Source organism: Entelurus aequoreus, linkage group LG02, assembly GCF_033978785.1.
Source record: "Entelurus aequoreus isolate RoL-2023_Sb linkage group LG02, RoL_Eaeq_v1.1, whole genome shotgun sequence".
NCBI classification, from domain to species: Eukaryota; Metazoa; Chordata; class Actinopteri; order Syngnathiformes; family Syngnathidae; genus Entelurus; species Entelurus aequoreus.
The window spans coordinates 63,155,396-63,179,604 of record NC_084732.1 but is presented as its reverse complement, the minus strand read 5'-3'; the positions used below and the strand labels follow the sequence as shown (position 1 = coordinate 63,179,604).

General features: G+C 40.0%; 1 protein-coding gene across 2 annotated transcripts in view; it reads right to left on the bottom strand.

The window, feature by feature from the left end:
• The window catches only part of adamtsl5 (ADAMTS like 5), a 118,446-nt gene that overhangs the window by 81,152 nt on the left and 13,085 nt on the right, over positions 1 to 24,209 (bottom strand). The window contains exon 2 of one of the 2 annotated variants that reach the window (XM_062030492.1): positions 10,331 to 10,406. In XM_062030492.1, coding sequence (XP_061886476.1) covers positions 10,331 to 10,406 — 76 coding nt within the window. Of the gene's footprint in view, positions 1 to 10,330; positions 10,407 to 24,209 lie in introns of those variants that run through there. The other variant, XM_062030493.1, reaches the window with a different exon arrangement.

The following is a 24,209-nucleotide window of genomic DNA, read 5'->3' as shown; positions in this document are numbered from 1 at the left end:
AATCCGACAAGATGGGACAGTCATTTGGACCTGGAACTGGCGAGAAAGACACAAAAAGTGCTTGGATGGATTATGAGACATTTTTTATCTAAATGGGAATATATGAACATCTTAGCAGTCAGCATCCTAATGACAGTAGACCTTGCATGGTAAATTATGTTTTATTGTGTTTGTTGGCTCTCATGAAATCTGCAGTGAGCAGAAATCAGTGATGAAGAAAAAATAAAAGCAAACGTTGTGATAAGTTTTTGAAATGAATGCGCCGCGTATGCTTAAACTGTTAAAAATACGTAAATATAAATGTTATTATAATGTGCCCGTTACTACATTACATATATACTTACATCATGTATAAAAAAAAAACAAGAAAGGTGTTTGTATGTTTTTTTAAGGGCTTTATAGGCGGAATTGTGCGGCTACCACCAGGCACGTGCACACATAGGGCCCTATGGGTGCTTGAGCCCCTGCCTCGTCTTAAAAAGTGCCCTCTGCCTGTGTGTGTGTGTTTTTTTTTTTTTTTCTTTAAACAACATTAATAAATTCCTGTCAGGGATGTAAAAAAAAACCTCCACGTTTTCTTGTAATACGGGGTTGTTTGAGCCTGCCGCTTCCACCAGAGAGAGAGAGAGAGGGCGAGTGAGTGAGTAAGTGAGAGGAGAGAGAGTCAACTGCGCCCCTGAGCCGGAGACGTGACAGTGGAGCAACTTGAACCTGTGAGTTATGTTATGGTCTAGTCGCTGTCCACTTATTCAGCATCTAATATGGGTAATATTTCAGAAAAACGCTGTATTATTCTATTATTCAATGTGTCAGCTTCTGTTTTTGCCGGACGTCGGAGCACGGCGCATCAATTGAGCACGGCACATCAATTCCGCACAGAACAGAGCGGATCGTGCGGGACAGGAAGTAGTGTACAAAATACAAAATAAAACACCGGGTTAATTTTCAAAATAAAATGCACTGTGTTTACGGCGGATCACATTTCTCTCACAGTAAAGGTTTAGATATAAAGTTTATTGTGACTTTGCTATTACTGTGTGGGTTAACAAAATAATAATAATAATAATGATAATAATAACAATAATAATAAGAATAATAATGATAATGATAATAATAATTATTATTATTATTATTAATAATAATAATAATTTCAGCATTCTGGGGATAAAAGATGTAGGTTATGTTAGGAATATTACCATCTGTATTTAAACTTGATTCATGTTGATTATGCCTGCAGCACAATGCCAAAAAAAGAACGGATACAGAAAAGGAAGGAGAAGGAGCGCCAGGAAGCAGCTAAGGGTAGCAGACCTCTTAATGCATGGCTAAAATTGATGATTTCACAGCATTTCATGGAAGCCCTGAATTTACATTGAGGAGCATATTTGGGTATGGGTGGCCTCCATCCTACAGCCCTCTACTGGCCCCTGGTCCATATTGTTGGCCCTGTATTGCGTTTCAGTTGTTTAGTCTGAGCATTAAAGGCCTACTGAAACCCACTACTACCGACCACGCAGTCTGATAGTTTATATATCAATGATGAAATCTTAACATTATAACACATGCCAATACGGCCGGGTTAACTTATAAAGTGACATTTTAAATTTGCCGCTAAACTTCCGGTTCGAAACGCCTCTGAGGATGACGTATGCGTGTGACGTAGCCCGGCGAACACGGGTATGCCTTCCACATTGAAGCCGATACGAAAAAGCTCTGTTTTCATTTCATAATTCCACAGTATTCTGGACATCTGTGTTCGTGAATCTGTTTCAATCATGTTCATTGCATTATGGAGAAGAAAGCCGAGCAAGCAAAGAAGAAAGTTGTCGGTGCGAAATGGACGTATTTTTCGAACGTAGTCAGCCACAACAGTACACAGCCGGCGCTTCTTTGTTTACATTCCCGAAAGATGCAGTCAAGATGGAAGAACTCGGATAACAGAGACTCTAACCAGGAGGACTTTTGATTTGGATACACAGACGCCTGTAGAGAACTGGGACAACACAGACTCTTACCAGGATTACTTTGATTTGGATGACAAAGACGCAGACGTGCTACTGTGAGTATGCAGCTTTGGCTTTTTTTTGCGTATGTACGTAACTTTTTTAAAATATATAAGCTTTATGAACCTTGGGTTAGGTGAACGGTCTTTTGGGCTGAGTGATTGTGTGTGTTGATCATGTGTTTGAATTGTATTGGCGTGTTCTATGGAGCTAGGAGCTAGCAGAGGAGCTAGGAGCTAGCATAACACGTACCGTACCGTACGTGCGCGTCACGTACGTAACTTTTTAAAAATATATAAGCTTTATGAACCTTGGGTTAGGTGAACGGTCTTTTGGGCTGAGTGATTGTGTGTGCTGATCAGGTGTTTGAATTGTATTGGCGTGTTCTATGGAGCTAGGAGCTAGCAGAGGAGCTAGGAGCTAGCATAACAAACACGCAGGTGTTATTATGCAGGATTAATTTGTGGCATATTAAATATAAGCCTGGTTGTGTTGTGGCTAATAGAGTATATATATGTCTTGTGTTTATTTACTGTTGTAGTCATTCCCAGCTGAATATCAGGTACCGTGAGTATGCAGCCTTGGCTGCTAAACATTCGATAACTTGACCGTATGTGCGCGTCACGTACGTAACTTTTTAAAAATATATAAGCTTTATGAACCTTGGGTTAGGTAAACGGTCTTTTGGGCTGAGTGATTGTGTGTGTTGATCAGTTGTTTGAATTGTATTGGCGTGTTCTATGGAGCTAGGAGCTAGCAGAGGAGCTAGGAGCTAGCATAACAAACACGCAGGTGTTTTTATGCAGGATTAATTTGTGGCATATTAAATATAAGCCTGGTTGTGTTGTGGCTAATAGAGTATATATATGTCTTGTGTTTATTTACTGTTGTAGTCATTCCCAGCTGAATATCAGGTCACCCCCGGCTCTCACAGCATCTTCCCTATCTGAATAGCTTCAACTCCCCACTAGTCCTTCACTTGCACTTTACTCATCCACAAATCTTTCATCCTCGCTCAAATTAATGGGGAAATTGTCGCTTTCTCGGTCCGAATCTCTCTCACTTCATGCGGCCATCATTGTAAACAATAGGGAACTTTGCGTATATGTTCAACTGACTACGTCACGCTACTTCCGGTAGGTGCAAGCCTTTTTTTTATCAGATACCAAAAGTTGCAATCTTTATCGTCGTTGTTCTATACTAAATCCTTTCAGCAAAAATATGGCAATATCGCGAAATGATCAAGTATGACACATAGAATAGATCTGCTATCCCCGTTTAAATAAAAAAAATTCATTTCAGTAGGCCTTTAAGTGAGAAAGACCATAAGTTATAACTTGATGGTGTTTTCATCGAGTTAAGGGAAGAAGGACAGATTTTCACATTGAAGTTTTTTCCATTTGGGTATTTATTTTTGTATTTTTTTTCAAAGTTCATGTTGCACTGTTCAATGTTTAATATTAAAGTGCTTATCTTTAACAATAAATAGCCTAATAATAAACCAGTGTTTTGTTGCTTTTCATGTCTTCCAAGCCTATGATAATGTGAATTAACTCATTATGACAATAATTTGTTGACACAAAAGAAATGGCAATCACTTTTACCTACAAAGGACACACAGCTAAGTAGTTAGCTTCCTATTAGCAAATTTAATTTTACATTAATTTCCATATTGTGTAAAGGACCAAAAAAAAATGTCCTGCCCTTTTCTGACTTTGAGCCCCTTCCCCTCTATAATCATGTGCACGTCCCTGGCTACCACTGTAAGCGAACTTTTGATTGCATTTATTTAATATTTAGAATGCATTGAAAAAAATCCATCCATCGTCATGTTTTTCTTAATGATTGTGAACGATAGGCAAAATTCCAAAAAAAGTGCAGTTCCCCTTTAAGTTACTGGAAAAAATGTGTGTTACGAGCTTTCACACCGCTAGTTGGCATAGAGATCTACATTAATGTATTTTCCAACCATGGGAATTAAAAAAGTGAGTGTGAAGGAGAGTGCTGAGAAGACGAAGCGGATCATATTCATTGATAAATAAATCATCAAAAAAAATGGCAGAACGTGTAGTTGACACCTCCACACCCCTGATTGTAAATAATGTAAATAATTAAATGTGATTATCTTATGTGATGACTGTATTATGATGATAGTATATATGATAGTATATATCTGTATCATGAATCAATTTAGGTGGACCCCGACTTAAACAAGTTGAAAAACTTATTCGGGTGTTACCATTTAGTGGTCAATTGTACGGAATATGTACTTCACTGTGCAACCTACTAATAAAAGTCTCAATCAATCAATCAATTGAAAAAGTTTTAATGTATCACTGTTAGTCTGCACCATAACTAAGCAGAATGAACCAAAAACATCAGCCAAGCACGTTAAAATAATATCTAAATGGTAGGCATGTATCCCAAAAAACTTGCGGAACCTGTTGATGGTGTGTTTTTGACAGAGAAGTGGAGAAATCCGCTCTGCAAGATAAATGCTGTACATATGTAGTACATTCTATGGTATTGTTTTTTTTTTATACAATATTTATTATATAAAAGTTCTTTTTTTCTATTAAAAGGCATGTTCAATGTTAAAATGGTGTTGTTTTTGGTCAGTCCTTGGAAGATGATTTTAATTCATTTTGATGTGCAACGCTGTTTCGCAATACAAGTTTTTGAGGTACCACTGTACTTTATAATTATCCAGTTGTGTAGGCCTACATGGTAAATCTAAATTCTCATCCTCTTGGCACACGCTCGCATTCTGCAGCCTGCTACCTGACCACGCCTACTGCGATTGGTCAGGGGTTAAAAATGGCCAGTGTTTACTTTTTCAAGAAATCTATGTTTAATCCTACCCCTTCTCTATATATTTTACTGATAGTTTATTCACACCATAACTTTTACATTGTTACATTAAAGGCCTACTGAAACCCACTACTACCGACCACGTAGTCTGATAGTTTATATATCAATGATGAAATCTTAACATTGCAACACATGCCAATACGGCCGGGTTAACTTATAAATTGCAATTTTAAATTTCCCGCCACACTTCCGGTTCAAAACGTCTAGATATGATGACGTATGCGCGTGACGGAATCAGTTGATGCGGAAGTATTGGTACCCCATTGAATACAATACAAAAAAGCTCTGTTTTCATTTCAAAATTTCACAGTATTCTGGACATCTGTGTTGGTGAATCTTTTGCAATTTGTTTAATGAACAATGGAGACTGCAAAGAAGAAAGTTGTAGGTGGGATCAGTGTATTAGCGGCGGACTACAGCAACACAACCAGGAAGACAGAGATGGATGTCAGACGCGAACTCACCTTAACTTCCTCCGTCTCGCCGACCGCATCTGTGATCGGGTGAAATCCTTCGTCGCACCGTCAATCGCTGAAACGCAGGTGAGCACGGGTGTTGATGAGCAGATGAGGGCTGGCTGCCGTAAGTGGATAGCTAATGTTTTTAGCATAGCTCTGTGAGGTCCGGTTGCTAAGTTAGCTTCAATGGCGTCATTAGCAATAGCATTGTTAACCTTCGCCAGGCTGGAAAGCATTAACCGTGTATTTACATGTCCCTGGTTTAATAGTATTGTTGATCTTCTGTCTATCCTTCCAGTCAGGGATTTATTTATTTTGTTTCTATATGCAGTTAAGCACGATGCTATCATGTTAGCTCCGTAGCTAAAGTGTTTCGTCGATGTATTGTCATGGAGATAAAAGTCACTGTGAATGTCCATTTCGCGTTCTCGACTCTCATTTTCAAGAGGATATAGTATCCGAGGTGGTTTAAAATACAAATCCGTGATCCACAATAGAAAAAGGAGAGAGTGTGGAATCCAATGAGCCAGCTTGTACCTAAGTTACGGTCAGAGCGAAAAAAGATATGTCTTGCACTGCATTCTAGTCAATTCACTCTAACGTTCCTCATCCACAAATCTTTCATCTTCGCTCAAATTAATGGGGTAATCGTCGCTTTCTCGGTCCGAATCGCTCTAGCTGCATTGAAAACAATAGGAAAATGTGAGGAGCCTTTCAATTGACTACGTCACGCTACTTCCGGTAAGGGCAAGGCTTTTTTTTTTATCATATACCAAAAGTTGCAATCTTTATCAACGTTGTTCTCTACTAAATCCTTTCAGCAAAAATATGGCAATATTGCGAAATGATCAAGTATGACACATAGAATGGATCTGCTATCCCCGTTTAAATAAAAAAAAATCTTTTCATTAGGCCTTTAAAGTTCACTTCCTGTTTGAAAGAATTGAGGGTGTTGGTAAAAAAAATTAATACGTAATAACTTATTGGTGATAGGCAATGCATGTTATGTATTACTTAATATTGTAGAATCTGTCATAATCTATGCTTCAGCTGCAACAAGTCTTTATGAATTGTGTCTTTCATGCCCTTGTATTTAAGATGATGTCATCTTCAGTATTTGTCCAGTTCCTTGATGTTTTTACAGGTACTTTGGCTTTTTTCCTGTCCTCCACTTAACTTTGATGTACACTTTACAGTTGGTGGTCCAAGTGCTCTGAGTTTTCTCGTTTCCTCAACTTGTGTGCCTGCTTGGCGATGTCAGCGTTGCGTTTTGTCAGATGCTCATTGATGTTGGACATTTGTTACTTTCAATTTGACTCGCTGCCTCAGCAAAGCAGCTTTGTTGTATATGCTAGTGAACTTGATGGTGATGATGACAGGTGTGGTGACATTGGAATACATGTTTTGATGTTGTTGACCCACATTCACCGCCTTTTATTGCAGAAAGTTGGCCACTTGGCACTGTTGAAGAAGCAGCATCTTGTCCTCCTCCACTGTTATCAGCTGCTCAACCATTAGGCATGTGTTATCTGAAGGCCAGTCATAATCACATTGTTCATGCAGACAGACTCTGGTACTTTATGAATCTGACAATCATTTGAGATGTTATGTCATGAATGTTTGTTCTTCTTTACAATAAACCACCATTGGCCATGTTTCTGGTGTTTGTAACACCACAGGGGTGTTTGTACAAACAACCTCACTCTATACCTCATGTACCCTATAAACACACATTTAGGAAAAGATTCCTCTGGAAATTCCACTAACACTGGCAAGCTATCCACTTTTTCTCCACCTCCCCATGCTTTTAATCTCTTCATGACTACTTGCCCTCCTTTAATGAAATCCTTCATTTTGTCCAAATCCTCCCTCACTGGAATATCATATATTAATCCTTTTGTTAGTCTCCTAGATCCTACCGTTCTCCCCAATGCAACTTATTTTTTACAAATGCTTTTAGGTTTTAAAGCATTTTCTCTTCGACCCTCACTCTTACACATTATAATTAATTTTCCATTGCTGTGCACATTAGCCCTCTTTACACCGCTTATGTTTCCACAGAGGAATCGGGTAATTTCACTTGGCCCTACTTTTCAGATATCCTGCCCTTCCTTGAATTTTAGAATTACTTTTAATTCTTCCTCTTTATCGGTCTTCTTTCGCACCACTCTCTTTCTCACGGCTGCTTGATGAGCTACTACAAAACCTCTTCCTTCAAAATTGTTCCACACCAAAATCACTGCTTTCCTCCATATTTTCCTCACTTCTACTTGAATCCCTTTTCAACCCTGCCATTAGCAATGGATCATTCACCCTTCTCAACTCAATTTTCAACTCGCACAGCTTCCGACACGCTAACTCCAAATCCAAACGTTCTCCCTACAAAATGTTTCCCTCAGTCTCCCTATGCTGTCTTTTCACAAAGTTATTGATATATACCAGACAGTTTTGAGTTGAAATGGACGGACGTCCGTTCAACAGGAAGTGAACTCATGTGACGTCAAAACTGGAAGTGAAACGAACTGATCAATCAATTTGTATTTATTAAAAAAACATTTTAAAACAGCTACAAAATAAAATGGAGGAAGATAAACATATTTAAACACACAAATACAAAAAATATGGCTCTTATGAAAGTTAAAGTTAAAGTACCACTACTAGTCACACACTCTAGGTGTGGAAAAATTAACCTCTGCATTTGGCCCATTCCCTTGTTCCACCCCCTGGGAGGTAAAGGGAGCAGTGAGCAGCAGCGGTGGCCGTGCTCGGGAATCATTTTGGTGATTTAACCTCCAATTCCGACCCTTGATGCTGAGTGCCAAGCAGGGAGGTAATGGGTCCCATTTTTATAGTCTTTGGTATGACTCGGCCGGGGTTTGAACTCACAACCTACCAATCTCAGGGCGGACACGCTAACCACAAGGCCACTGAGCAGGCAGAACTTATAAAAATGTTTGTCCACCAATTTTTGCCCACTATTGACTCTGCTGACCATGTACATTTGACAGTTGACATGCTGATACAGTACGTCACTAATTCCTTACATACTGAACTTCTACAATCGACCATTTTCACCACACCCTTTTTACCCTAAAGGCCGCTGCACTGAGGCGCACATGGCCTCAAGAACTGTCCATGCACGCTAATAACCGCTAATAATGGTCAAATGTTGACTGAGTGAGCATAGACGTGGCTCAACGCATAACATGTGGTGACCTTTGTGCAGAGGGTAGAGTCTATCTCAGTGTCTGGTTATTATAGCCACTCCTAGGGAGAGCCTAGTGGGAGAATGGGGGTGTGTGTCTGCCTGACAGCAAGACAAACAGTGATGAGCGATTACTCCTGCGTTCACAGAACAACGTGGTGCAGCAGCAATCAGAGCATGAAGACCAAGTGCCTTGCAATTTAAAGGGGTGTATCAAACATGCTTAAAATGAATAAACAATATAATAAGCACACTCAAAGACCTCAGAGACCTGCTCACATCTGAAGCTGGTCAAAGGCCGGGATGTGATTGGATCATTATCAAAATGAGCAGGGTATTCCCCTACGGAAACTGAGAGGACAAATTAGCGTAATTGCAGCAATTAACTCTGTTAGATACAGAAAGAGAAGATGTAAAGACAAACTGTTTTCGATTGTAAGTGGAAAATCAGCTAAATTAACTATGATATATGATATTGGGACGTCGTGGCTCAGATGGTAGAGCCCGCGAGTTGAAGGTTCCTGGCTCGAATCGAGGTTCCGTCATCCCAGTCACGGACATTGTGTCCTTGGGCAAGACACTTCGCCACGCTCACACTGGTGTATGAATGTGAATGAATGTTTGCAAGTGGTCGGAGAGGCCGTGGCAGCCACGTTTCCTTCAGTCTACCCTAGGGCAGCTGTGGCTACAAATGTCGCTTACCATCACCTTAGTCACACTCATGTGTGAATGTGTGTGTGTGAATGGGTGAATGTGGAAATAGTGTCAAAGCGCTTTGAGTTCCTTAAAAAGGTAGAAAAGCGCTATACAAGTACAACCCATTTACCATTTAGTGTGAACATGGAGTGAATGAATGATGGCTTCTGAGTTCTCACTGTGAGCTTTCAGTGTCCAGATCAAATCAAATTATTATTATTATCAATACGCCAGTATTAATGGTTATACAGCTTCTTTGAATTATCTCTCTTAATCCGCACCCTGCTGTCCCTGGGCCCCGACTGCACACACAGGCTACATCACCGGCAGGGCAAGCACATCACCAATAGGTGGACCACTCTCATGTGCGCTATATTGGAGCAGTCTTGCTCTTATTTTACTCATTAAACAAGTGAACAAAGCAACACAATACCAATCAATGTTTTTTTTCTAATTGAATTAACGGATTTACTCCACAAAATATTGCAGTCCTAACTAGGACAAAACTGTGGTAAAGATCAGCTAGGCTCTGCAGTTTATCAGCCGATCACAGATCGTTTGAAAAAGGCAAATATCGGCCGTCTCTAATTAAATGCAAAAGCTATTGTGTAAGGCGAATATAAATGTATATTTATATTTACTGTCACACGTGGCTCTCCAGGGGCAGCCATAACTGGGATGTGGCCCTCAATGAAAACAAGTTTGACACCACTGTTGTAGATCAATACTGCAGTTCCAAAACGTGGCAGATTCAGGTCCTATGACAGACCGGTCTGATTTTATGTTGTGCAATTTTGGCTGGTGAATCTTTCTTGCTCGATGGGATTACATTTTCAATGGAACAGAATTTTACATTTTAAAAGCCCAACAGAAAATACCAGGGAGTACTGTTACTTTCTGCTATGTGTCTTTCCTAATGTCAAGTAGTGGCCAAACATTTGTATGCAGCATGATATGACATTATGTCAGCTGCTTTGAGAGAATCCCATAATCACTCGTGTTACTCCTCTTTGTGGGCTTACGTCATTACATAACCACTGAAAATGAGCAGATACTTTTCTGACATTGTCGTGCAGCATCTTGTCTCAAACACTTACGTTCTGCAGAGAGGACAGGCAGACGGGAGCAACAAGCAGCAAGACAAAGGTCAGGGCCTCACACAGCGTCAGCTTCCTGCAAACACACAGAGACACAAACAATGGAAGCAGAATCCTCTTAGTCATGAGAACAATACAGAGGTGTAGACAACACTAGACCAGGAAAGCTGATGTTTGCAATAATTTTTGGCCTCATTGTGAGCACTTGTGGAGCGGATGATATTCATTGAATTTAAGAAAGAAATAATCGCAAAAAGTGACCGAGTGTGAAGCAGTTTGAGCGTTGCACTGCTAAATTGCATCATACTGAAGCAGAATGAGTTGATATTGCCAGCCAAGGATGTTAAAATAATAACTAAAAGGCAGGCATTTATCCATGAAAATATGGACATGCTGCTGATTGTTTGTTTGAAAGAGAAGCAGCTCGATGAGATCCCGTAGAAGTCCACTTTCCCAGGCAAATGCTGTACATTATTATTACAATATTTCATAAAATTACTGTAGTTGTTTGTACATGTTATTGTATTGTTTGTTATAAAATGTATTGTCTAAAAGTTAGTTTTTCCAATGCAAATTAAGCTTCAATCAATCAATCAATCAAAGTTTATTTATATAGCCCTGCATCACAACTGTCTCAAAGGGCTTCACAAGCCATCCTCAGCTCAGATCCCACATCAGAGCAAGAAAAAACTCAACCCAATGGGCACAATGAGAAACCTCGGAAGGGACCGCAGATGTGGGGACCGGTGCAATGGATGTCGAGTGGATCTAGTTAATAGGCAGTATCAACCTGAAAAGGATGGCAGTATCAACCTGGACTCTACCACAGCAACTATACTGAACAAAAATATTAATGTAACACTTGTATTTTTGCTCCCATTTTTCATTAGTTGAACTCAAAGATCTAAACCTTTTACTATATACTGTACACAAAAGTCCTCTTCCTCTCAAATATTGTTCGCAAATATGTCTAAAATATTGAGCACTCCTTCTTTGCCAAGATAATCCATCCCACCTCATAGGTGTGGCATATCAAGATGTTGATTAAACAGCATGATTATTTCACAGATGTGCCTTAGGCTGCCAACGATAAAAGGCCACTCTGAAATGTGCAGTTTTGCTTCATTGGGGGTCAGGGGTGTGTCAGAAAAGCAGTCAGTATCTGGTGAGACCACCATTTGCCTCCCAACACACCTTCTTCACGGAGTTGATCAGGTTGTTGATTGTGGCCTGTGGAATGTTGGTCCACTCCTCTTCAATGGCTTTGCAAAGTTTCTGTATATTAGCAGGAACTGGAACACACTGTCGTATACACCAATCCACAACATCCCAAACATGCTCAATGGGTGACATGTCCGTTAAGTATGCTGGCCATGCAAGAACTGGAATGTTTTCAGCTTCCAGGAATTGTGTAAAGATCCTTGCAACATGGGGCTGTGCATTGTCGTGCTGCAACATGAGGTGATGGTCTCGGGTGAATCGCACAAAAATTGGCCTCAGGATCTCGTCACGGTAACTTTGTGCATTCAAAATGCCATCAATAAAATGCACTTGCGTTCGTTGTCCATAACATACGCTTGCCCATACCATAACCCCACCCTAACCATGGGCCACAAGATTCACAACGTTGACATCAGCAAACAGCTTTCCACACGACGCCACCCACGCTGTCTAACATTTGCCCTGAACAGTGAAAAAGAGAACACCTCTCCATCTAATGTGAGCATTTTCTCGCTCAAGTCAGGCTGTGACCCCGATGAGGATGACGGGCATGCAGATGAGCTTACCCTGGGACGGTTTCTGACAGTTAGTGCAGAAATTCTTTGGTTATGCAAACCACTTGTCACAGCAGCGTTCTGAGTGGCTGGTCTCAGACAATCAAGTTACAAGGTTACAGGTTACAAGTGGTCTGCGGTTGTGAGGCCGGTTGGATGTAATTGCCAAATTCTCTGAAACGCCTTTGGAGACGAGTAATGGTAGAAAAATGAACATTCAAATTACGGGCAACTGCTCTGGTGGACATTCCTGCTGTCAGCATGCCAACTGCACGCTCCCTCAAAACTTGCGACATCTATGGCATTGTGCTGTGTAATAAAACTGCACATTTCAGAGTGACCTTTACGCCACACCTGTGAGGTGGGATGGATTATCTTGGCAAAGAAGAAATGCTCACTAACACAGAATTAGGCAGATTTGTGAACAATATTTTAGAGGACTAGTTTTTTTGTGTATGTAGTAAAAGTTTTAGATCTTTGAGTTCAACTCATGAAAAATGTGAGCAAAAATAAAAGTGTTGCGTTTATATTTTTTGTTCTGTGGAATAAAAAGAACCCACATATTTGTGCATGTACAAAAGCTTTATTGTCATTGTACTTAAAACATACATTACAATAACTGCAGCAGCTTTGTTGGATAAGAAAAGTATAAAATATCATATAAACGTTAGAATACGGCTTTGTTTTCCAGTAATGTTCATACCAGCACAGTGAAACACTTCCAGTGCCTCCACTAATGTTGTTTTGTCATTCTTTAGCGGTGTTCAGTGCTTTCCCGGCGGGCAAACACCTCTGTTCGTCACTGTGACTAATCCAAAGATAAGTGCATTTTCTGAGAAGGGATCCTAAAGACTTCCTCTCCCCCTTTTTAAACACTTCCTGGCAGGCACCGTGTTTTTATCACCTCAAGATCACACTCTTTGCACAAAAAGTAGACGTAAGTCATTTGGAAAGCTGCCCATTTTATCTTCCCTCTTTCTTTTTGAATGTCTTTGTCCCACAAGTCCCCTTTATCCTCCATGCTCCTTGATCACCCACTTTAGTGTCTCCCTGCAACATAAGTATGGACCAAATACAAAGCTTTTGGACAAGTGTGTTGGCTCCATCCCAGGGTCGTAGTTGCCCTGTCTAATTAAACGACACACATCTCCCTCACACATGGCTGAACAGACACTCCCTTCTGAGCCTTCAGCTCCTGTCTTGGCCTTGCATGGGAAGTCGTATCAGAGGAAAAAGGTCACGTTGACCAAAACAGTAGCAATGAACACACCCATACTGAGGGTTATTATTTTCACTTTAACTACTTCAGGCTACTCAGATGAGTGATTGAGTACAATCCAGACAATACTCACTCATTCATTCATTTACCACCATATAACACCGCGTATCTCTTTCAGTCCATGACCTGCGAAGACGATATAATTTTGATTCTCTAGGCTGTTCATTTCTAGGCATTAAAATATTCTCTGTACTGTAAATATCTAGATAATTTATTGCATGATGTGACAAAAAAAAGTCTGCATGTACATGTACTATGTTGATCAACATATTGGTGTGGAACATTCCACTTGTGCCATTTGTGGAAAATAAAGGAAATAAAATGTATAAGTTCACAATAAAAGTGTTAAAAAAAAATGTTATGAAGCAAAGTGTCCTGCACATTGATCTAGCTGCATATTGAATAAATACAAAAAAGATTAATTTAAACTTCCTGGAACACAAAAATAGCATTTGCTTCCCTAATACTGATTTTACCTTGAAATATTATCATTTAAATCCTTCAGAAATATATTATTTGTTAACATAGCTGTGTTACTCCTTATCCTATGTGTCATGCTATTCTAACACATTACTGAAAAAATTGGAATACTCCTGAAGTCACATGGTCCACAAGAAATTTCATCACTTAGATCATCTGCAGGCAAAGGGACGGCCACAAGTAAGTTAATTAATGTATTTTTCTGTTCGTTTGATGATATTTCAATTATGACAAGGAGTAGCCCTGTTGGAACATTCAATTTAGATTTCAATCCCGGGCTTGGGATCTTTCTGTGTGGAGTTTGCATGTTCTCCCTGTGACTGCGTGGGTTCCCTCCAGGTACGCCGGCTTCCTCCCACCTCCAAAGACATGCACCTGGGGATAGGTTGATTGGCAACACTAAAATTGGCCCTAGTGTGTGAATGTGAGTGTGAATGTTGTCTGTCTATCTGTGTTGGCCCTGCGATGAGGTGGTGACTTGTCCAGGGTGTCCCCGCCTTCCGCCCGAATGCAGCTGAGATAGGCTCCAGCGCCCCCCGCGACCTCGAAAGGGACAAGCGGTAGAAAATGGATGGATGGACTTTGAAAATAAAGTGGTACCTCAATTTGTTCAATGACCGAGCTACACTTGTATCTCAAATCAGCCCGTCTCATTGAAATTAATTGAAATCAATCTAATCTGTGCTTGCCCCTCCAAACACTACAATTTTAACATGTAACTTGCCTTTTGGTAATTAAAACAAACATTTAGATAAGAAATATTGTTTGAAAAAATATATTTAAAAAAACAATAATAGTAAAAAAACAACTACAGTAGTTTTAATATGTAGTGTAATAATGTAAATATTTATATATTCCAGTAGACTGAAGAGCACTTCAAAATCCTATAGGTCTGGTCTGACTGGCATTTTTCTCTCATTAGATCCAACAGACTACTGCTAAAAGTTTGGTTTCCAATTGTTGGAAAGCAAAGTTATTTCAATTTCTCGCTATAAGCTGCTGCGAGCAAGTTACACCGGAAGTTTTTGGGCGGATCTTGCTGTGTTCACTGTGGCAATTTGGTGTGCCATCTAGTGATGGGGAGGCTCGTAACTCAAATTATATGCGGAAATTTAAGCATATCAAAAAGCAGAGAGACCACTGTAGTGCTCCTCCTTTTCGTTTCCACCACTGGCAGCAAAACAACCTCACAGCATGATGCTACCGCCACCATGCTTGACATTTGAAAACCACACCTTGACTCCTCTAAATATACTTCTCGTCATTGTGGCCAAAAAGTTCAATGTTGTCTTCGTTTAACTGTAAAACTTTTGTCCAGAACTTCCCTGGGCCTTGACAGTGTCAAACTCAGCCTTCTTTGTCCATTGAGATATGAAAGTGCCCTTTCTATGACACCGTTGTTCCAGCAGCTTCGAGTTCATGGCATCATTAACTGGGCTTTCTGGTTTGTTCTTGAACATCCTAACAAATGTATTTTTACTTCACTTTATTAATACTTTCCTCAAAAGGGTGACAATATGTTACGATGACACATCCCGAACGATGACACATCAAATAACTTAAGTGTTTGAACGGACGATCTTGTAAACCGCAGTTGTTAAGAAATAGCTTTAAAGGACTACCCCAATTTATCTAAATCTACAATTCTCCTTCTGAGATATTCACTGAATTCCTTAGATTAGGGCTATTCAACTTCATAATGAAAAGGGCCGCAGTTTTAAGAGCCCAAGGGCTCAGGGGCAGGACATCGAAATGTGGATGTTTCGTCAGAAAGTGCCTCCGCAGGTTATATTTCTTTGAGACTGCGTTTACTTAATTGCACCGTAAACACATCGGCTTTCACACTGCACTGTCAACAAATTCATTATTCTGCCCTCGATACTCGTTTTAAGCTAGTTAAAAGCATAAAAAAACAGAAGCTCTAAAAGTTTTGTTGAGGATTGATGTTCCTTCTTTTGCATTCTTTTCCTTCCTCAGTTTTATTTCTTTACACTTCTTCCTTTATTTAGGTTTGTAAGACGGAAAATACATACGGGGCGGTATAGCTTGATTGGTAGAGTGGCCGTGCCAGCAACTTGAGGGTTGCAGGTTCGATCCCTGCTTCCGCCATCCTAGTCACTGCCATTGTGTTCTTGGGCAAGACACTTTACCCACCTGATCCCAGTGCTACCCACACTGGTTTAAATGTAACTTAGATATTGGGTTTCACTTTGTAAAAGCGCTTTGAGTCACTAGAGAAAAGCGCTATATAAATACAATTAATTTCACTAATTCACTTCATAAAATAAACATAACAAAAGTGAAACGTCATTGTGTAATTTGCATAAACAATTTCCATTGTGTATTTTACATTATTTTAATATGTTTAGTGTTAATATATTGACACAATAAAAACTACAAATCTTTACGGGTATAGAAATTACACAACATTCACACGCCAAACATTGCACAAACTGTGTGTGACTTATCACAATTAAACCTAAGGTGTAGAGTTGTTGCCCTCTACTGGTCAAATTTAGCGCTACATGTATTAACAAGGTTTGCTTGGCAGAGTTACGCTCAGACAAAAAAAACAAACACGACCACGAATCACACACAAAGTCAGCAATTTCAATACAAAACAAACTAAATATTGTTATAAACAATATTTACTTACAAATGTTTGACCAAGTTTTGTGATGAAGATTACACACGGGGATTTCTACCATTGTTGCTGCTTGTCTGGATCAATGTGTCCGTCGCATAAAATTTCCCACAGGAACAATAACTCCAGCACTTGCTCGGGGCAGAACATTCATGCTTTGTTGTCCAGTCGTTGTTAAAAGTCAGATTTTTGCAATTTATTTAGATTTTTTTTCAGGGTTGAATGAAGTCTTCTTTTACTCACCCCAGCTGCTTCACTTTAACACATATGAGTACTGCATACATGATCAACCCTAGTTTTAATGGTTTCATCAAGCCTATTTGGGTGATGTTCGGCGGGCCAAATGAAAAGCTTTGGCGGTCCGGATGTGGCCCGCAGGCCGCCAGTTGAATAGCCCTGCCTTAGATTATTCAACAAATTATTTTATCCTGCCAAAGAGACACTAACATCTCGTGCTGTGCGATATGGACTAAAATATACTTAATTTTATATATATATATATATATATATATATATATATATATATATATATATATATATATATATATATATATATATATATATATATATATATATATATATACATACATACATACATACATACATACATACATACATACATACATACATACATACATACATACATACATACATACATACATACATACATACATACATACATACATACATACATACATACATATATATATATATATATATATATATATATATATATATATATATATATATATATAATTTGTATTTAATTTGTTTCAAGATGGCGCCGCTGTAGTGGCTGTTGTTGGCAGGAGCTCTGTGCTCTTGTGTCATCCTTTTGTGTTTCCCTCTTGTTTTCATGTGTTATTATATATACCGTAATTTCCGGACTATAAGCCGCTACTTTTTCCCCTCGTTCTGGTCCCTGCGGCTTATACAACGGTGCGGCTTATTTACGGCCTGTTCTTCTCCGACACAGACGAAGAGGATTTCGGTGGTTTTAGTACGCAGGAGGAAGACGATGACACAATGATTAAAGACTGACTTTTCATATACCGGTAGGCTGGTTATTTTGATAACGTACAGGCGAGCACTTTGTATTACTTTGCACCGTTGTATTATTTGTACTCTGCACGAATGCTGTTCGCCATGTCAAAGATGTGAAAGTTTGATTGAATGGTTGAAAGATTTATTGTTAATAAATGGGACGCTTTGCGTTCCCAAACAGTCATCCCTGTCCCAACAATCCCCTCCGGGGTAGCAGGAACCCCTATTTACTACGGTAATTACACATCAAAACCCTGCGGCTTATAGTCGGGTGCGGCTTATATATGGAGCAATCTGTATTTTCCCCTAAATTTAGCTGGTGCGGCTTATAGTCAGGTGCGGCTTATAGTCCGGAAATTACGGTATATATATATATTTTTTTGCCTTTTGGTTCGGGACCCTTTGGGACTGTGTGACAAGGGATGGCACTTTCGTGACTTCTGCTGTGCTTTTTTGTGGACTTCTGGATCTGCCTCCCAGGAGCCTTTTGGCCATGGAGACCAGCTGTTGGGTCTCTGCCACACCAGAGTCCGTTTGGAGAGACTGGAGGAGATGCAGATGAAGAGACAAGGCTGCGGAGCTAGCACTGAGCGCCGGGACAGACAGGCTTCACAGTGTCTTGGCTGAATGAGCAGGTATCGGACACCTCGGTCTCCTTAGACGCATCCTCGCTCATCCATGCGGACTGGACACTGGCCGAGTTAGTGGCCGGCCAGCCGAGAGTGGAGTCGGCTCTCTTGGTTGCTTTGTTGGGTCTGCTCCTGTCTCTGGCCATGCTCCCTCCACCCCAGCAGAGGATGGCGTGGAACACAGCAGAGTATATGTTTCTTTTACTTTTTATTCATAGCTGTATGTAGAAGTGGCTGGTTGCATCAGCTCTGCTCTTTTTAATGTCTTCTATGTCCTTTGTGTTCTTTGATGTTTCCCTCTTACACACATGTAAGAGGGATGTGTGCTATGGCTATGAGTTCTTTTTTCCCTTGGCCTCAGTCTGGACCCCCTCTCCAGGGGCCCAGGCTTAGACCTTTTTTTTTTTCTCACCCCGCATTGTTTACCTGTATCTCACCTTTTCTGTAGGAGCGCCGGAAGTTGGCAGACCCGTCAGCGATCCTGTTCTGTCTCCCTGTAATATTTGTCTGATCTTGAATGGGATTGTGCTGAAAATGTTAATTTCCCCTCGGGAATTAATAAAGTATTTCTGATTCTGATTCTGATTCTGATATATGGAGTCTGTAAGTCACTAGCAATGACTTGTTGGCGCCATGTTTTGCTGTTTATCATTGTTTGGTCAACGTATGACTTTTAAAATCTAAAACATAGGTGTTCCTCTTTTTGGCAGAGATTCCTCTTCAGGATTTATTGGTTATACTTCCATTGTGTTCTTTGTCCGTCTCTGCTACATTGTTCACATGTGTACTCCTGCCGGCCTTTGCATGCAATGATTTATCAGTGCCTATAGTTCTTCTTCAATTGTAATCAAGCAGCAACGTTGCTGCAATTACATTAGCACAGACGTTAAAATTACAATATGAACAATAGAGATTTATATCGTACAATAAAGATTTTTATTTCACGCTACAATATATATCGTAATATCACGCAGCACTACTAACATCTAGTCAGTCTGGATCACTAATGAGAAGATACTTGGGCATTGCCACCTTGTCAATGTTATGGACCCTTCAGCCTGACTTACATTTACATAAGATTTAGGTATGTTTGAGCCTTTATGTATAATTATAACACTATGTCAATTTTAAATAGTGCACTTAACTGGTATGTAAACATTTGATGCAGCACTGTAGCTGCATCTTATGGATAAGCAAAATATTTATTTTTATACATATATATTTTACAGTGAATCATAAATCATTTATTTCGCTTGTGCAATTAATAACATAGTAGCTGAAAGCAAAATGCAAGGGTTAAAAAACTAAATAAAAAACAAAAATGTTTTAGATATTCCTGGTTTGAGGCCTCCCTACTGGTTGGTGCCTCACCATTGTTTTATAAAAACACTTTTGTGCAGCTAACCTGTATATCCACCTTCAACAAAGCCAATCGTTTTTGAATGTATAACTGATTGGACTGTAATAAATGTTGCTTGGCAAAGTTTACAATTAATTTTCAAGCAAGAAGAAAATGCTGCAGTATTTAACATGAAAAGCAGCAGTCGTGGGCACTGACTGATTGGCCCCATAACGACAGGGGTCCTTCCAGAGGTGAGAGGGGTCAGCCTGCCTCCTCCTGCTCTCATTAAGCCTATAGCAGCAAATTACTGCATAGCTTCAGGCAAGGGAGAGGGACATAGCTCTAATCAAGACGAGACCAATTGTTTATTTTACTGACATTAGAGAAACAGGCCCAAATTGCTGGTTGATTAGGCAAAATAGCTATAGCTCCGTTTGACTACTGTTGCTTAAAGGCCTACTGAAACCCACTACTACCGACCACGCAGTCTGATAGTTTATATATCAATGATGAAATCTTAACATTGCAACACATGCCAATACGGCCGGGTTAACTTATAAAGTGCAATTTTAACTTTCCCGCTAAACTTCCGGTTGAAAACTCCTTTGGATATGACGTATGCGCGTGACGTAGCCAGTAGAACAGAGGTATGGCTCCCCCATTGAGGCCAATACAAAAAGCTCTGTTTTCATTTCATAATTCCACAGTATTCTGGACATCTGTGTTGGTGAATCTTTTGCAATTTGTTTAATGAACAATGGAGATTGCAAAGAAGAAAGTTGTAGGTGGGATCGGTGTATTAGTGGCTGGCTGTAGCAACACAACAAGGAGGACTTACTTGGATAGCAGACGCGCTAGCCGATGCTAGCCGCCAACCGCATCAGTGATCGGGTGAAGTCCTCCGTCGCGCCGTCGATCGCTGGAACGCAGGTGAGCACGGGTGTTGATGAGCAGATGAGGGCTGGCTGGCGTAGGTGGAGTGCTAATGTTTTTATCATAGCTCTGTGAGGTCCGGTTGCTAAGTTGCTAAGTTAGCTTCAGCGTCGTTAGCAACAGCATCGTTAAGCTTTGCCAGGCTGAGAATTATTAACCGTGTAGTTACATGTCCATGGTTTAATAGTATTGTTGATCTTCTGTCTATCCTTCCAGTCAGGGATTTATTTATTTTGTTTCTATCTGCATTTGAGCCAGATGCTATCATGTTAGCTCAGTAGCTAAAGAGCTTCGCCGATGTATTGTCGTGGAGATAAAAGTCACTGTGAATGTCCATTTCGCGTTCTCGACTCTCATTTTCAAGAGGATATAGTATCCGAGGTGGTTTAAAATACAAATCCGTGATCCACAATAGAAAAAGGAGAGAGTGTGGAATCCAATGAGCCAGCTTGTACCTAAGTTACGGTCAGAGCGAAAAAAGATATGTCTTTCACTGCATTCTAGTCCGTCACTCTAACGTTCCTCATCCACGAATCTTTCATCCTCGCTCAAATTAATGGGGTAATCGTCGCTTTCTCGGTCCGAATCGCTCTAGCTGCGTTGAAAACAATAGGAAAATATGAGGAGGTGAACAACTGACTACGTCACGCTACTTCCGGTAGCGAGACCAAAAGTTGCGAACTTTATCGTCGTTGTTCTATACTAAATCCTTTCAGCAAAAATATGGCAATATTGCGAAATGATCAAGAATGACACTTAGAATGGATCTGCTTTCCCCGTTTAAATTTAAAAAATTCATTTCAGTAGGCCTTTAATTTGATTATGAGTTACTGAAAAAAAATATCTTCAGTCTTCGGATTATTAATGCAATATAATAACAATCTTCAGTAGTTCTACGGTTAAAGCCGGGGATTTACGTTGGATTCTGGAAACAGAGTTTTAGGAATGAAAAATAGTAATAGTAATAGTAGTAGTAATGGGACGAGTAACACACTAGGGAATGGGGATGTAACGATATGGAAATATCATATCACGGTTATCGTGACCAAAATTATTACGGCTATCATTATTATCACTGTATTGTTGAATATGCTCAAACAGTAAGTATGCACACACACTGAAATCTTTTGACCAAGTTATTTTTTTAAATAACTAAAATTAATATACACACTGTTTTGTGTTTCTTATGCTTAACTGATAGTGTTTAGGCTCATTTCGAATTCTCCCTCCTACCACTCCCTTTTTCTACTTGACCCTCCACCTTGGCTCTAGCATCTAGTACCATGGCGAAGTATTGCAAATTCGCCCCTACGCATACGGACGTCGCTCAAATCTTGCTACGTCGTCAACCCTCGTCGTTTCCCAGCAGTGACTTAAGGCAGATGCGACAAATGTTTGTTTACTTTTAAGATGCTATTGCACGCGATGTTCGGCTATGCTTGTGCTCTTTTTATTTTTTTTTGTCTGTCTTTATTAAGAAGAAGACTGCTTGGAAGACAACGTTTTTGGCTATATATGCAAGTGCTAGCGCTTCAGCTTACGGCATGTAAAATGTGTTTCATTGTGTATTTGTGTTTGCAGCCAATATTTACCTGCAGCAGCAAAGGTTTGAAGTCCGACTACAACCACAATGAGACTACAACCACAAGTGTCATTAAAAAAATAATTAATTATGCTAATTACTTACAATTTGTAAGCTTCTCTGGGTTTCTGGTCTGCCATCCTTCTCCTTACACTCCATTATATAGGGAGGTCTGTGAGCTCACTTTGCTTGGAGGAAGGAACTTCGCCCTTCCCTCTACCTGACGGATAATTCGAACGCCTCTTGATTAAAGTTAAAGCACAAAACCAAAGAGGAAGAAGAAAATGAAGGGGCCCAGAGGTATACTAGTCTTAGTATTTTACCGTCAAGGGTGTAACGATGGATCAATACATCCATAGATCGATTTATATTCCTGAACTTAAATTATATCGATCTGTGCTCAGCAAGTTTGCTTTCCAAGAGATAGGTAACGAACCAAGATCGTTTTAAAAGGGAATCGATCGATTTCATCCACACTAGAAAAAGGAAAACATTGGATTTAAGAACGGCAGACTTTATATGAAGTTTAGCACTTGTAATAATAAGGATTTTAAATGTAAAGTATTTTCCAGTCTGTAGCGTCATCAAAACAAAAATGGCGGATATCTATGACGGTGGAGAAATGTCATAACAAACGCCAAAAGACAATAGTGTAACATCTGTGAAATGTGTCTGTGTGCCTTTAAGAGGTAGTGCTGTTGGGTGTGATGTGTGCAAGAGTGGCTGTGTGTTCAGTGTTTAAACGTGGGTTTTGACTCCCTGACTTTGTTACCGCGTGTTAAGAAAGTGTCTGAGAGTGCATCTCTGACTGTCTCTCCTTCTTCACTGCCAGACATTTCAATATAATAACTTTTAGCTACGGCGCGATTGCAAAAGCCACAATAAATACAAACGACACAACACAATAATTAAACCGCAACACATTTTCAAACCATAAAAGACGCAGCCGACACAATGGAAGTGATACCGTGACGCACCAACTCCCAGAACACAAGGAGAAATAATTTGATGAGAAAAAAAATTAATACAAGAGATGGATGAAGGAAGCTATGGAAATTAGGAAGCGAGGGGCCAACACCATCAACAACCTGGGGCGCTGGGCGGAGAAGAGTAGTTTTATTGAAAATAGCTTAAATGTTGAAAATGTCAGCAGAAAATGTTTCTTCTTGTTCATTCAACCTTAAGTGTTATTTGCACTTTATTTAAATAAGATGTGAATGCATTGGCCATTAATTGTTTACTTGCTTGTTTGTAGTCCTAATTCATTGATGGATTATTCCCATACAAGAAATAGCAGGAATATAAGAAACTTCACCTGCAGTGTCCAGTATTTAGTATTTATTTCACAGTCACACTGCTTGATTTGTTTTGCTAAAAAGTTAAAGAATCGATTTCAACTCACTGAATCATTTTGTTTCGTATCGTTCTAAAACAATTACATTGTACTTGAATCGTATCGGCAAGCAGAAATATCGAATCGAATCATTGTTAAAATGAATCGTTACACCCCTACTCATCTGTTTTAATGGCTAAGTTTTTGTTTTAAATATTTGTTTGTACTGTAGCACTTTAATATTTATTTAAATGAAAAGTGTCTAACAAATACAATCTATTATTATTAATTAGTATTTCTGGCTGGCGGCCAGTGGGTAATGTGGGTGCCCCCTCTAATGGACTCACCACTCATAGAAAAGGGCATTGAGGTTGGGTGCACTGTGAGCTGGGCGGCAGCCGAAGGCAGGGCCCTTGGCGGTCCAATCCTCAGCTTCAAAGCTAGCTGAGGACTTTGAACATGTCACGAGGGAGGCGCTGGACATTGAGTCCGAGTGGACCATGTTCCGTGCCTCGATTGTCGAGGCAGCCGATCGAAACTGTGGCCGCAAGGTGGTTGGTGCCTGTTTTGGAGGTAATTTCAGAACTCGCTGGTGGACACCACCGGTGAGTGATGCCGTCAAACTGAAGAAGAAGTCCTATTGGGCCTTTTTGACTTGTGGGACTCTGGAGGCAGTGGACAGGTACCAACCGGCCAAGCGGTGTAGGGTTTCGGCGGTAGCAGAGGCAAAAACTTGGATTTGGAAAGAGTCGGGGGAAGCAATGTAAAACAACTTCCAAAAGGCTTCAAAGCGATTCTGGACCACCGTCTGCCACTTCAAGAGGGGGAAGCAGTGCAC